Genomic DNA, 13,740 nt, shown 5'->3' with positions numbered 1-13,740 from the left:
GTTATGAAAAGTAGTATATTTCGACTACACAAGAAGCAGAATACATTTCATTTCTTCTTAGGAATAATATCATGTTTCGGCATTGTCATGAGAAGTAATCTATTTCATCGTTACGTTTCGAAAATCATATTTAAACATTTAACAGCACATATCATACTTTTCATCTTACCAAAGCGTATGAATGAGTTTCTCTTTGCGGAGGAAAATGAAACGTAATATTTTGAATTACATCACATAAAAGAACACATTCTTTTTCGAGAATATATTCGTTTTGGTCAGACAATACTTTTCATAACGCATGTTTTTATAGGGCTCACACTGACGATTACCAAAGAAAAGATCAATTTTGTATGGATTGTGTTTTTCTAATTATGTATAAAACTTGTAACGAGTGAGGAGACCGCGAACTCTCCACTCGAGACCGCCTCAGGAGAACGTAGTTCAGACCGCGGCCGCGAGGTGGCCACCGCGGAATTTCGCGATCTCGTGGGACGCAGTGGGACGAGACAGAGACAGGATTCGATTCAGAGCCATTGAGACACTAACCACTATTTAAATAAAACTTGAATCTTCCAGAAAAGAAAATAAACCTCCAAGGAAGCGGGTTATAGGATAAATTTCCCAGGTACCGCGAAAACTTCAATTACTGTACAATAATTAAAACAAACAAAAAAAAAGAAACCGAGAAAGAGAGCGTTCCAGCTACCGAGTGTGCACACAGCGAGCGATCCCGTGACAGCGTACAAGCTGGTTCTCTCTTTTTGTAACCGACTGTTCTCAGCACTTCTAAAGGACCCTTAGAGGTGGTGTATAACCGCTCCTTGCGATAATAACCGTGATCCTGAACGGAAGAATTATCTCTCCGGGTCACCAACCTCGGGTCTCTGTGTCCCTACTGGTGGCGTAGCCAGGTGGACACAGGCAACGGACCCTTCGGTCAAGGTCAACGGGTGGCGTAGCCGCCGTAGCCTGTAGCGCCACTCAGACTCCGATCCCGATGATCCTATACTGCGTTCACTGAGAGAACGCAGTCGTTTCACGCAGATGGCTTCCATTGCCCCGACTGACTTTTCCACTGAGATTGGTGAAGGATTCAAGAGCCTAAAAGGACACGCCTTGCTTGTTTCTACTCTGTATACCTAGTGTCCAAATGAAACAAATGTTTCTATCTATTAAGAAACAATATTTATTGAGATATCAATGTATAAGAATCCACAGCTTATTTGATTATAAAGAAACAGCAACGGTAGAACTGTTTCCTGGATTTCCTACAAAATGTTCGATGCGACCAGGTAGTTTATGACACGGGAAATCTAGGGTCGTTTATGGTATTGCAACGCAGTAAGAATTCTGACTAGTACCAGTACGTTTTCGGTCGACAGAGACGATATTCAAGAAGATTTTTATTTGCTAACAGAGCCGCATTAATACTTTCGGAGAAAACTAAAATCTAAAAGAATATCGTTTGCTTGCTCAAAATTTCTTTCACACCGTTTATGCGCTAACACTTGAAGAAGTGACTTTCTTTAGAAATGGTAGGACCTCCAAGGGCCCAACAAGGGGTTCATGGGTAGGGATGTGCTCGGGAGTGACAGAGCCAATAACTAATGAGCGTAGGCATGAACTGCGCAAAGGGTACGAAAACTCGTCAACCGACAACTGCGTTCTCCCAGTGAACGAAGTATACTCCCCTACGTACTGTAAATACCGAATGGAGCAGCGGCTCTCAACACCCGCCAACATCGCCGTTGGGACATACGTCCCCCACTGCGTACCGAAGGGAGCAGCGACTCCCAACCGACAGCGACCGTCTAGCCGGGGAGCTACGACTCCCGACCCGAGCGACTAAGCGGGGAGGCGCGACTCCCCACCCGACAGCGTACAAGGAGCAGCGACACCTACACCGTGTTGTGGACGAGAAGCGTCCTGGCCTTACGCCGCGCGTTCCACGAACCTCAATAAAGACTATTCTCAACCGAGATTTAACTGACTCCCTTCATTCGCTACAACGAACCCGGCGTCCGACTAAGGCGAAACCTTCTTCCTCGCTTTCCCCTGGCGACCATGCCGCAGCGTGATCACAAACTCAGAAACTGGAAACCGAAAATCATCGATCGTCATGAGACGCGGAATTTCAAAGTCACGAAATGATTTGTCAGGGTGTGAGAAGTTCTTTCTTTTCGTATATTTTGCTTTCGATGTTCAAGAAAAAAATTTTGACAATTCTAAATGATGTTACTCAAGGGTCAAGTTCTTCAATGGGATTTTCATCATATACACTCTTACTTCTTCGATTACTGAATAATTTCGAAGAGCTGACCGTAGGCTGTTTTTTGGACATTTCATCTGTGCGCGTTACCTCTTCCCCACGAACATCTCGGATTTTTACACCATAAAAAGTTAAATCATAAGAGATACAACAAAATGTGTTTAGACCCTTTTACTGTATTGTTACTATCCAATGTATCTGCAAAATTATAGAGTCCTCCCACTATTAGTTTACTATATAGATATGTTAATTTTAAGATATTATTACTAAAAAACAAAGGCAGATCGAATATTATGCTACAGAATATTTTATAATCTAACTCGGACTCCCTACCACCTCTTAAAATATTCCAACATATAGTTGCTACATCCTGTGTAAATTTAGATGAAGGTCTAGTTCAAATCTAACCATTTTGCAGACCAGTCAAATGAGACAGGTAACATATTTCCTTGTTATTCCCACTTTAATCTTCCTTCTGGATCTTATGTTTAATTATTCAGTCTATCAATTCATTCCATATTGGGTATTTAGAGGCGTATAAGGCCGTTTTACTGTTAATTAGCTCATTAAATTATATTGTATTTATTACTATTATGATTATGCATTCGATATTCTCTTTTCTACGTATAAATATTAATAAAGTAATCATTGGAAAGTTTTTATAGAACAAATAATGCAGAATGTGCAGGATTAAAACGTAGTGTACCTGCACGATTTTTGTCATTTCTTGAATGTCAATAACACCGTTTCCATCAACATCATACATGCGAAAAGCCCACTTCAATTTCTCTTCTGGTGTTCCGCTCGATGTTACGTCAATGGCCAATAAAAATTCCTGGAACAAAAGTTTGCGGTTAGATTTCAATAATACGAATATAAACAATACTATTAATCTTCTATTTGTACACAAAAAACACTTTGATTATTTAATTTACTAATTAATTAATTAAAATTAGTTCATTTTTCATGATGTAGTTAATCTTATAAGGAGAGGATACTAAAATAATATTTTACAATTTAATATAATTCTGTCAAGTAAAAGTACATACTATATCCATGTTAAATCTATAACGTTTTGTCTTCATAGGTTTTTGTTCTTTAGAAAAATAATCAAAAAGGTTTACAAATTGTTCCAAGATATAACGTTGAGTACAGTTCTTAACGAACCGTTGAACAAACATCATATGCTGAAAAGAAGCATAAAACCCGCCAGCTCGGAAACTCATGGAAAATAGTATCTCTCAATAAGCTAATACAGTTTATTTATGTTAGCAACTATATACTAACTCTTATAGTGCCTTCACATGCGTGGACGTACCAGTATAAACAAACTAAGAAAGCTTCACTATAAAACCTCAAGAATTTAGAGAAATCTGGAACAGTACTCTTCACGCAAGAAAGAATTCTTTCAATCATTCGCACACAGAAATATTGAAAACATTTTGTCAGTACTAGATTACATATACAGAAACTCCGAACATCTAGTTAAAACAAAATGGACAAAAGAAATCGCTAACACTGACTAAGGAGAAAACCTCACTACACCCAACGCTCAATCCCAAGTAGTTCAAAATGTCAAATAAGAAAAAATACAATTAAAAATGTATTGTTTTCGACTTGTTAATTAATTAACAAGAAGGAAGGTATCCTCAAAGAAACATTGATTTCATTAATACAACCCCGTAAGTCTCGAAGTCATTACTCATTGTCAGTTAGTGTAACGCTCTCGTTGCTGCACCACTGACATAGTTGTCTTCCGTTATATCTATTACGTTATATCTAGTGATCTGAATACACCAGATATGATATGTAGCTCCTGAGCATAGTTCAGCTCTATGAGTACTTTGATCGCGTTCGGCACCTCAGCAAGGTAAGTGATACTAAGGTTTTTCAATTCACAGGTGTATTTCTAATACTATTTGTGCTTAGTTATCAGCAAGATAACAGCGCACATGGCTTGTAGATGAAATTCCTGACTGATTTGTAATTCCTGTCTTGTACATTTTACCAAATGCTACAAATTATGTATGAAATGAGCATTCATGTGAATCGGAAACGTTAGTACCACCTATGTTACTTAGACGTTGCGCATAGTATGTTCTCAAAGATGGCCAGGTTCAAACAGTCACCACGGTTGAAACTGTATACTGTATCCAGCGCATACATTAGTGGTTAGTTTGTTACTCTACTTTCCTTTTTGCACAGTATACTGTTCTCTCCTTTTGCGTCCATCCATTCCACGTACTTCATCATGTTCTTCCCGATATCGAGGCGCCGTGTGCTCGAAACATGGGGCGGAGAACTTTACCGTTCCATGCCTAATGAGCTACGTACGAAAAATACTCTATAGAAAGTCCTTAATGCACACAGAAGATCGGTGGTTTTCGACAGGTGAACGCCTGCACGCGCCACACAGGCGAGAAAAATGATACATTTGCCTTTTATAAATATTTATTGTGTTACAAAAGCCGTGGGTATACTCGGTCGTGGTATACAGTTCGATTCGCAACGAGTGGAAATAACATGGCTTAATCTACAGATGCGTGTCGTCGTTATGAACGGCGATAATCGACGGTATGTATTCATGACGTAAAATTAGTGGTGGTTGACAGCGACTGACTCAATCAGCAATTCACCAAAAGGAATCCACTGTAAAAGTCGTCGGGTTTAAATCACACGATGCACAGTCAGCAGGATTCTCCTTACCACTAACATAGTGCCACATCGTCTGGGATAGCATGCGCATTGGATATTAATGATATTGTTGGCCACATAAGCTTTTCAGCAAGCCGAATGAATTTGTATCAAGTCCAAGGCGACGTTTAAGTCCATTCAAACGTGGACGGATATGTCGCAGTTGAGTGTCCAACTCACAGCGGATGGTTATGTCAGGGGTGGAAAGGTTTAAGTGATAGGAGGAGTCTACGGCATGGGGAGTGAAGAGTTTTACTTAGGAACTTCATTCTTTGGATCTTACTATTGGTAGTTCCTTCAGTCCCAAACAATTGTCGATAATTTTTTAGTCTTAATTACAATTATTCGATTTCTCACGCACCCAGTTTTTCTTTATTTGCGCCAATGCATATAGAAGAGGTACACAAAGTAGCGATATTGATACTGAATCGGCTGATGAAACATGGACCGAGATCGTCAAAAAGAAGTACAGATACTCTGTACCTATCTGTCTGTCGGTACTGACATCGAACCAGTTGACAAAGAGTGGCGTTCGGCTACAAAAGGAACATGGAAAAAGAAGGAAAGGACTACAGAAATATTAGAACTAACCATTTTTTTTTCATGGTGTACAATAATGTCCAAGGTGTATGCCAACAGTTTGTAATCGAAATATTTGCTATGGCGTAACCTTTTGGCGACGTGTGATAAGCCTAACGTTTCACGCATTCTATCATTCTGCTTTCAAACGTTTACAAGATTAATTTACTTGTTAAGTTTACATGATTAAAAAAGTTGGTCATTGTTTCTAATTTTAAATATAAAGATGTACTGAGCAGGCTAAGCTTTATAGTTTTAGAATTGTCTTAACGACACCAAAAACAGGTTTAAACTAAGAAACAATTCGGAAGCTAAGAAGTAGAGGCTACCCTAATGTACACTGATGTATAACAAATAACCGGATGTACATGTATTATGAGCACCAGATATATCTCCATTTCCAATTGGTGCTCGCAGGAAACAGCTAAGAACAGAAGTATCGATCCAAGCTGTCAGTTGTCATCAATCTATCGTTGATAGATGTCATGACGATGCGTGCATATCTATCATTGTAACGGAAGCTGTACATATTTGCAAATAAACGGTGGTGCGCACAATAAACATGACAATTCTTTAGCTAGAAATATTGATTAGTTAGTTTATGTTAAAGCATAACTTAATTCTGAAATCACTTTTGACATCTCACGTTTTATTATTATTACAAGGGATAGATCCTGCAATAGAGATGTACGAATTGTTATTTTTATGGTAAACCATTTGAAACATACAATTCTAAATACTACTAAAACATATGACTCGCAGGTGGAGTTCTACTGTATTCAGTTATACTATATAATCTGTTATACATATATTTCATGGAAAAAAATATTTGAATGCTGTTAAGTGGGGCAGGTTCATAAAGAATATAGTGGAATTTGGTCTGATTTTGTTTATGGGTAATTTCAATTCCCATCACAATGGAGTGGAATAGTGATTTCGACAAGTAAATTTTTATTATGAATGTAACTGATAAGTATCATCTCTCCACCACTATAAATTGAAGAATTAGTGGTGGAATTTTGCAAAATTTGTGACACTAAAATTATAAAATGTACTTAGTCTACTCAGTACATTTTTATACTCACAATAAGAAACAATCAACAATTTATATAATCTCGAACACTGTATTAATCATATCTATTTATTGTTGTATGAAAATGCGTATCTTGTTAACAGACAGTTTATAAATATTATAAATGTTTTAAAGCAGAATTATAGAAAACGTGAAAACGTTAGGTTTATCACGTGTCGCTAAAACGATATACAATAGCTGGATATTTAGACTATGAATTATTGGCATCTTAGATGCTATTGTATGCCATGTAAAACATATTAAATGTAACATTTCTGTAGTTACTCACCAACCTCAACCACCTTTTCCAAGTTCCTTTTGCGGTTCGACACCATGTTTTGTCAATTGGTTCGATGTCCGTACTGTGTATATCCCTTCGGTGATCACAATCTAATCTATGTCGGTTGGTTTGATATCCATACTTTGTATACCTCTTCGATACGTATTAAATAAGAGATAAACTGGAAGGGCGCGAGGTCACATGACTGTAGTTAGGTCTAAAAGATTACCGACAGTTGTTTGGAACTGTAAGAATTACCGACAATTGGTAAGGTCTAGATAATAAGGTCCCCGTATGAAACCGCTACTGTCTGTGACGTAGGTTTCCACTTTGATGTCGTGGATTACATCAGGTGGTCTTGAAAGTGCTTTAGAACTGTCATTATTTCAACTAGTTGCTTGTCTATAGCATTCTTATACAGGGTGTCCCAGCGAACACTGCACAGTACGTTATTTCCTAAAGTATTAGAGATAAAAAAAAATTGTTTATATAGGATTGCATGGTTCGACGGAGCCAATTTATTAGCGAAGGCGATTTTTTTGTAACATTATCATTACATGAGATATCAATCCAGCGACGTCTAATTTATATACTTTTTTTAATTAATTTTTGAGGTATTGCGCCTACAAATTTAGTGATTTTCGTCGGAAGAGGACCTTAGTATCGGTTTCAAGGGGTAATGCCTAACACGCGTCATCGGGAGGGAACAATAGACCTCCCGCAGTACCTGCTGGTCAGAAAGGTTCTTTTCTCAAATTTAACAAATTTAAGTAGATAAATGAAAAGCAAAACAAATAATATATTCTATTGGGCGAAAATTGAACAAAACGTCTGACAAATATTGAGTATCTAACCCTATAGCGGGCTATATTCTAAATAGGATGATATCAACTAGTGTATACAGTTTGAACTAAATCAGTGATTCAAAGGAATCTGTACCCTCTTTATGAGATTTTACTATAATTTAGATGACACGATTCGTAATAGCATAACTGCTGATCTGCTTTACTAATGACACACACATAAGTGACTTTACATACGTTAGTTGCAGGGTAGCCAGATTGCAAAATAAAATATCTTTCAGTGACGTTATAGAGTAGAAGAATGGGGTTGCTGAAGGCAATGTAGTCGGATACAGTGTTGTATCCCCACTCTTATACTGTATGACGTCACTTGAAAAGACATTTTACCTCGTAATCTGGCTACCCTCGTTGGTTCATTAGTCGTGTTTCTGTGGTGATTTTTGTTTTTCTTCTGTTCACCATTAATGCGTGGATGTGTACCATCGCTGTCTAACAATAGTTTGTGAAGAGCACAGAAATATTTATAACGCACTCTTATTTCATCGACAATCATTCATGTTGATCTGGTGAAAACAGCCTTCAAAATTAAGAGTTGAAATCATATCTTTTTCATATATCTTGGAAATGACAGTAATAACTTATTATACACAAACTGTACCCTCAATCTCTGGAAAAGAAAGTCTTCGAAACATATCGTAGCAAATATTTGTACGTTTTCTATATTTTAAATTATTATATTGCACGCGTCTACAAAACTAAATAATGACTAAATTTTGATAAAAAATTGTTGGTCCTTGAACTGCTGTAATTTTGTGAAAAGAAATCGTACAATAACCTCCGCCTGAAATGATTTTAAAGGTTAAAGTCTGTGCTTTTACATTTTATTGTTAGAATTGAATTTTCTCGAAGATTTTTGTATATTAGAAAAGGAGGGTGTCTTTCTTTTTAAATTTACAAATTCAACGGAGCCTAATACATTTTTTTCACTATTTTTTACGATACATTTGTAAATGAAAGCCTCCCCTTTAAAATAACTTCCTCAAAGTTAATTACCCCTTTGTACATGTTTATCGTGTGCGTTTGGCGTCTGTTTAACTCGCGTTTAGTATGTGTTTAATGTGTCGACCTGAGTATATAGTACCTCCTCATTGCCTTATCACTTTGTGGTATCGTTCTTAGATATTGATGCATCACCATCTTATCTACTGTATCAATGTGTAAGAACAATGTCACGAAGGGATAAAGCAACGAGAGGGCAATACTTGTTTCTAATTGCACAAAAGGTACACTAAACATACACTAAGCATGAGTTGAATGCACACAATTAAATGCACACTAAGTGCGAGTAAAATATATACGCGAAACAAACACTAATCATTGAACACAAAGTGATAAACGGCGACGAAAAGTCCCATATCAACATCTAAAGGCTTGTTTTAAAAAGGAGGTTTCCCTCTACAAATTTATTGTCAAAGGAATTGCGAAAAAATTTATTAATGTTATTACAGTTGTTTGAATTGTTAAAATTTGTTAGAAAAAAACACAAACACAAACAATTACGAAATTTAGAAGTAGAGGTTCCACTTTTTAAAATGAGTTCACTGTTGTATAATTTCTTTTCAAAATGTTCAAAGGAGGGTAGTTCTTCAGTTAAAACTTGGCGATCCTTTAATTTTGAGTATCAATGTATTATACAATTTTTTACTAGTTATCCCTTGAATAGCTGTCGTAGGTACGTAATATTCCCAATATCTATTCGTCAAATTTTCCTATAAGTAAATGTTTCTTACTATTCTATTACTCGAGGGAGAATTGTACTCTATTATTCAGGGGGAAACCTGATACCACCGACGCGTGGTTCCTTTGTGAAAAGCCGGTGACTGGTATTTAAAAGTATTAAAGATATTTAAAAACCTAAGAATGACCTAAAAATAAAAAATAAATTTTTTCACTTTGTAATTAGGTTTTTATAAAAACATTACGGTTCAATCTCAATGATGAATTTGCTTCATTATGGTTTAGGCTGGTTTTCAACGAGCCTGTCACAAGACATAAATGTCATTACTTATACATAATAAAGTTTATCTTTCCTAGCGAGTAAACTGGTGCTGTCGAGCAGGGTTGTCAGAAAATTCTTTATTGGCGTAATTGGACAACGTCACCAATCTATGACGTAGTAGAGTGTAGAGAGAAACTGTTGGCAGTGCACGTCGATTGGCATTCCCCAGACACAATTCTCTACCAACTTGTTTCCTTTCTACTCTCTATTGCGTCACAGATCGGTAGAAATGCGATATGTAAGAACAATGGCGGCTCACAAGTGATCATGTGATTCGTATACTTAAATATTACTTGTTGACGTGAATCACATGGTTACTTGCCCGTCGCCATTATTTTTACATATCAAATCCCTGCAGATCGGTGACGTAATTTAATTCTTTACGTCCATGAAGAATTTCCTGGCAACTCTGTTGTTGTGTAGCCCGAATTTTTTGAGCTTTATTGAAAGCCCAAAAATTATCATTATCGTTATGGTTTCAAAATAGGTATTACATAAATTATAAGAAAAAAAATAACTAAGAATAGTTTTAAAATAAATTTAATAAAATAAATTTATAAATTTATAATTTAATAAAATAAATTTAATAAAATAAATTTAATAAAATAAATTTAATAAAATAAATTTATTTTAAATTAGTATTTAAGTAACATATTTTTTCCCATTTGTCAGCAACAATTTTGATCTTTTCGCACTGATATTTTCTGTTACAGAAATGATACTTGTTTATCAGTTGCGTTATGAGTATTCCCATAAAATGGCATGCAACAAACGATAATATGAGAAATTTTCTGCTACCAGAATTCCACCAAGCTAAAATATTTTGTTTATAAGATATTATACTTTCCGAGAAATAAATTTGTAGTTCTCAATTCTTACGCATATTTAGAATTTGAATTCTCCCCTTCTTCGTTTCAATCATCAAGCTTTTTATTTAAAAATTCTGTTAATAAAACGAATGTTAGTCAGAACAGAATGTAACATTTTTGAAATTAATTGCATTAAATTCCTAAAGTTGTAATTCGTTAATCAAGTGAAATAAAATCAAAATTTCAACAGATTTCCTAAATAAAAAACTGGATATCCAGACAAAGAGGAGAAAAACTCAAATTTTAATATACGTATGTAAAAATCAAAAACTACAAATTTATTCCACTGAAAGTGTAATATCTCATAAGCAAAATATTTCAGATTGATAGAAATCTGTCATTCAAAAATTATCTATGCATATTAGCGTCTGTTGACACATGCTTAAGAATATCGTCTACACAAGTGTTAAATAGGCGTCTACCTTTTTTTTCTACCGGGAAACATAGTCACTGCGACAAGATTGATAAATGTGGAAGAAATTCGTTTCTTAAATGCTAATATTAAATAAATTTATTTCAATGTGTTCAAAAATGTTCGTCATTTTTTCATTCCTTTTTCTTTTGTACTGTACGTATAATACTAACTTCTTGATTGCTGCGTGATAATCACGGTATTGTGGACCGACCCATACGTCTTCTTTCAAGCTAACCCGAAAAATTCAAGCTACCTGACAGTATTAGACTGTTAGAAAGTTGATACGTTGTGGAGCAACGCTAGAGTGCGCCCGACTTTTCTGACCCGGCCCAAACTCGGGTACCCGACAGATATACGGCTAACACACTCTTAAAACTAAGTTATACAAATTTATAAAAATTGTAATACAGTATAATGAGACTCCAACAATTAGAAAACTAGCGTACTGCAAATATTGTAACGATTCTGCTGCATAATTTATATATTTTTTTTAACACGACTATCTATTTCGTATTACATTTACTTCTTTTATTACCTTATGCGAAAGTGTGAACACTTCATGACAACAGTACATAATTTATTTTAAAATCGACTCTATTAGCTGACATTTCTTCCTTAAAAAATAAAGTAAACCTATTTAGTGCTTTTTAGTGCCCTCTTGATTATTGGACATGTTAACTCTTCTGTATAGATCTTAATGACAATGAGCTTAACAAGGCATAAGTTCACAAGTTGCACTTTCCAAGTTGCTGTCTTTGGATATCTGATGCCCAATTATTATATTACAAATAAGAAAACAAGATATAAAGAGCGTTTAAAATACTAATTATAAAAATCAATGGAGAGAAATTCATTTTACCTTGAAGTCGATGTAGCCATTTTTGTCCATGTCAAATGTACGAAAGACGTGATCGCAGAATTCTTCTGCATTGCCAGATGGGAAGAACATTTTGTACATGTCGACAAATTTTTCTGGTGTTAATCGGCCATTCGGACAGTCTTGCTGTAATGATACACAAAAAATGCGGGGGTAAACATTCTGCTCAGAAAAAGCTACACCATCGTCGACTCGAGTTTACAATTGGATTACATACAAAGACATCTCATTTACTCTGAGCATCTTAAATTTCTTTGTCTTGAACCCATTCGAAACGAAAGACTTATAAAATGGTCCTCAAGAGTCGAAATTTTATTTTTACTATTTAGTATGACACATATATGGGTTATAAATATGTTATATGGATTAATTCCTTTGACTATGGCGCCCTCTAACAGAAGAGTATTTGCTGAAGTGACGAAAAATCATTTCAAACAATTTGCCGAGTGGAACTTTGCAACAGAACGAAGTAGAAAAAAGATATCTTCATCTAAATTCAATTATTCGATATTATAGGTGGGAGGAAGAATGAGAGTTTCTGGACGTAAAAGGATGTAAGCCAGGGGTGTTCATTAAGTCCAATGGTGTTTAAATTATGTGTGGCAGATTTGTAAAAGAAATGAAAGGACATACGCAAGGGTTGGGGGTGAGTGGGTGGGGCTGTAGTGGGAAAAACGTAACTTTTATGCAGTGTTGATGACAGAGGATGTGATAGAAATCATAATGATGATGAATATTTTGAAGGAATATGGAAGTAAAAAAAAAATGAGTGGTAAGTGAAAAAGCCGAAGGTGATGAGATTCAAAAGAGATTGAGAGAGGTGGAAGAAAGTGAAGTGAAAATAGAAGGGGAGGAAAATAAAAGAAGTCAATGAGTTGAGGTATCTAGGTCATAAGGTAACGAGTAATGAAAACCTAGAAGTGCACGTGAAGGAAATAATGAAGGAAGTAATAATAGGGATGAGAGAAGTGTGGGATATAGGGGAAAAATGTGAAAGCGATTAGAAGAGAAGTATGTTTCTATTTGATAGGCTAGTGAGCACTGTTTTGATGTTTGAGCACGAGAAAAGGCATTAGGAATAGAAGAGAGATTGAGAAATGGAAAAACTGGGAAAGAATGTACATATAAAGGAAACACGAGAAAAAGGAGAAAGCAGGGAGTCAAAATGAATGAGAAAAAGATAGAAGAAAGAGAAGAAAAGAGGAGAACATACATTAAATATTCTAACATCATACTTACTTTAAATCCCTTATACCATTCTTTTATAGTTGCTTCATCGTATCTCGTATGCGATTTCAAAAAATCCATATCTTCTTTGCTTAACTTGTCTTTGCTCCCAAAACAGCCCATTTTGTACTCTGCAACAATAAGCAATATGTATATCATTATTTGCAATTACGTATTTTTTTTTTTACTATATGTTATACATCATAAAAATGTGTAAGAATAAGTTCAAAATATAATTTTTACATTTTTAAAATTCGAATTTATTCGTAATTCACCTATCTTTCAAAAAAATTGTAATTTAATTTCAGTCAAGTATGAGTATGCAAACGTACATCATTTGTGTCTAGAGGTAATGTAATAAGACAATCTGCACAACTAAGTGCTAATAATGCATACACTCACTATCGACACTTTTTTAGTTATCTAATTGTAAAACTGCTGCTGCATTTGATACATTTCAATGTATAATTAGATGGTCAGGACTGGTCCTTGTAATACGCAAGAAAATTATAATTTAGAAACAAGTTATCAATAAATGTGGTATAGACTGTTTTATTGTCACCCAGCTACAGATGATAACAGCTACAGAATTAAAT

At 35.4% G+C, this 13,740-nt stretch overlaps 2 protein-coding genes across 6 annotated transcripts in view; both read right to left on the bottom strand.

The window, feature by feature from the left end:
• The window catches only part of Nca (neurocalcin homolog), a 245,771-nt gene that overhangs the window by 34,129 nt on the left and 197,902 nt on the right, over nt 1-13,740 (bottom strand). The gene's annotated exons all lie outside the window — the stretch shown is intronic.
• The window catches only part of LOC143178177 (neuronal calcium sensor 2), a 175,657-nt gene that overhangs the window by 3,883 nt on the left and 158,034 nt on the right, over nt 1-13,740 (bottom strand). For all 5 annotated transcript variants that reach the window (XM_076376693.1, XM_076376697.1, XM_076376696.1 and 2 more), the window contains 3 exons: nt 13,157-13,275; nt 11,900-12,043; nt 2,976-3,104 (listed from right to left, as the gene is read on the bottom strand). In XM_076376693.1, the coding sequence (XP_076232808.1) occupies nt 2,976-3,104; nt 11,900-12,043; nt 13,157-13,275 (392 nt within the window). The remainder of the gene's footprint in view (nt 1-2,975; nt 3,105-11,899; nt 12,044-13,156; nt 13,276-13,740) is intronic.

Source organism: Calliopsis andreniformis, chromosome 4, assembly GCF_051401765.1.
Source record: "Calliopsis andreniformis isolate RMS-2024a chromosome 4, iyCalAndr_principal, whole genome shotgun sequence".
Classification (NCBI taxonomy): domain Eukaryota; kingdom Metazoa; phylum Arthropoda; class Insecta; order Hymenoptera; family Andrenidae; genus Calliopsis; species Calliopsis andreniformis.
Note: the sequence above shows the minus strand (reverse complement) of the source record. Positions and strands in the feature narration are given on the sequence as shown.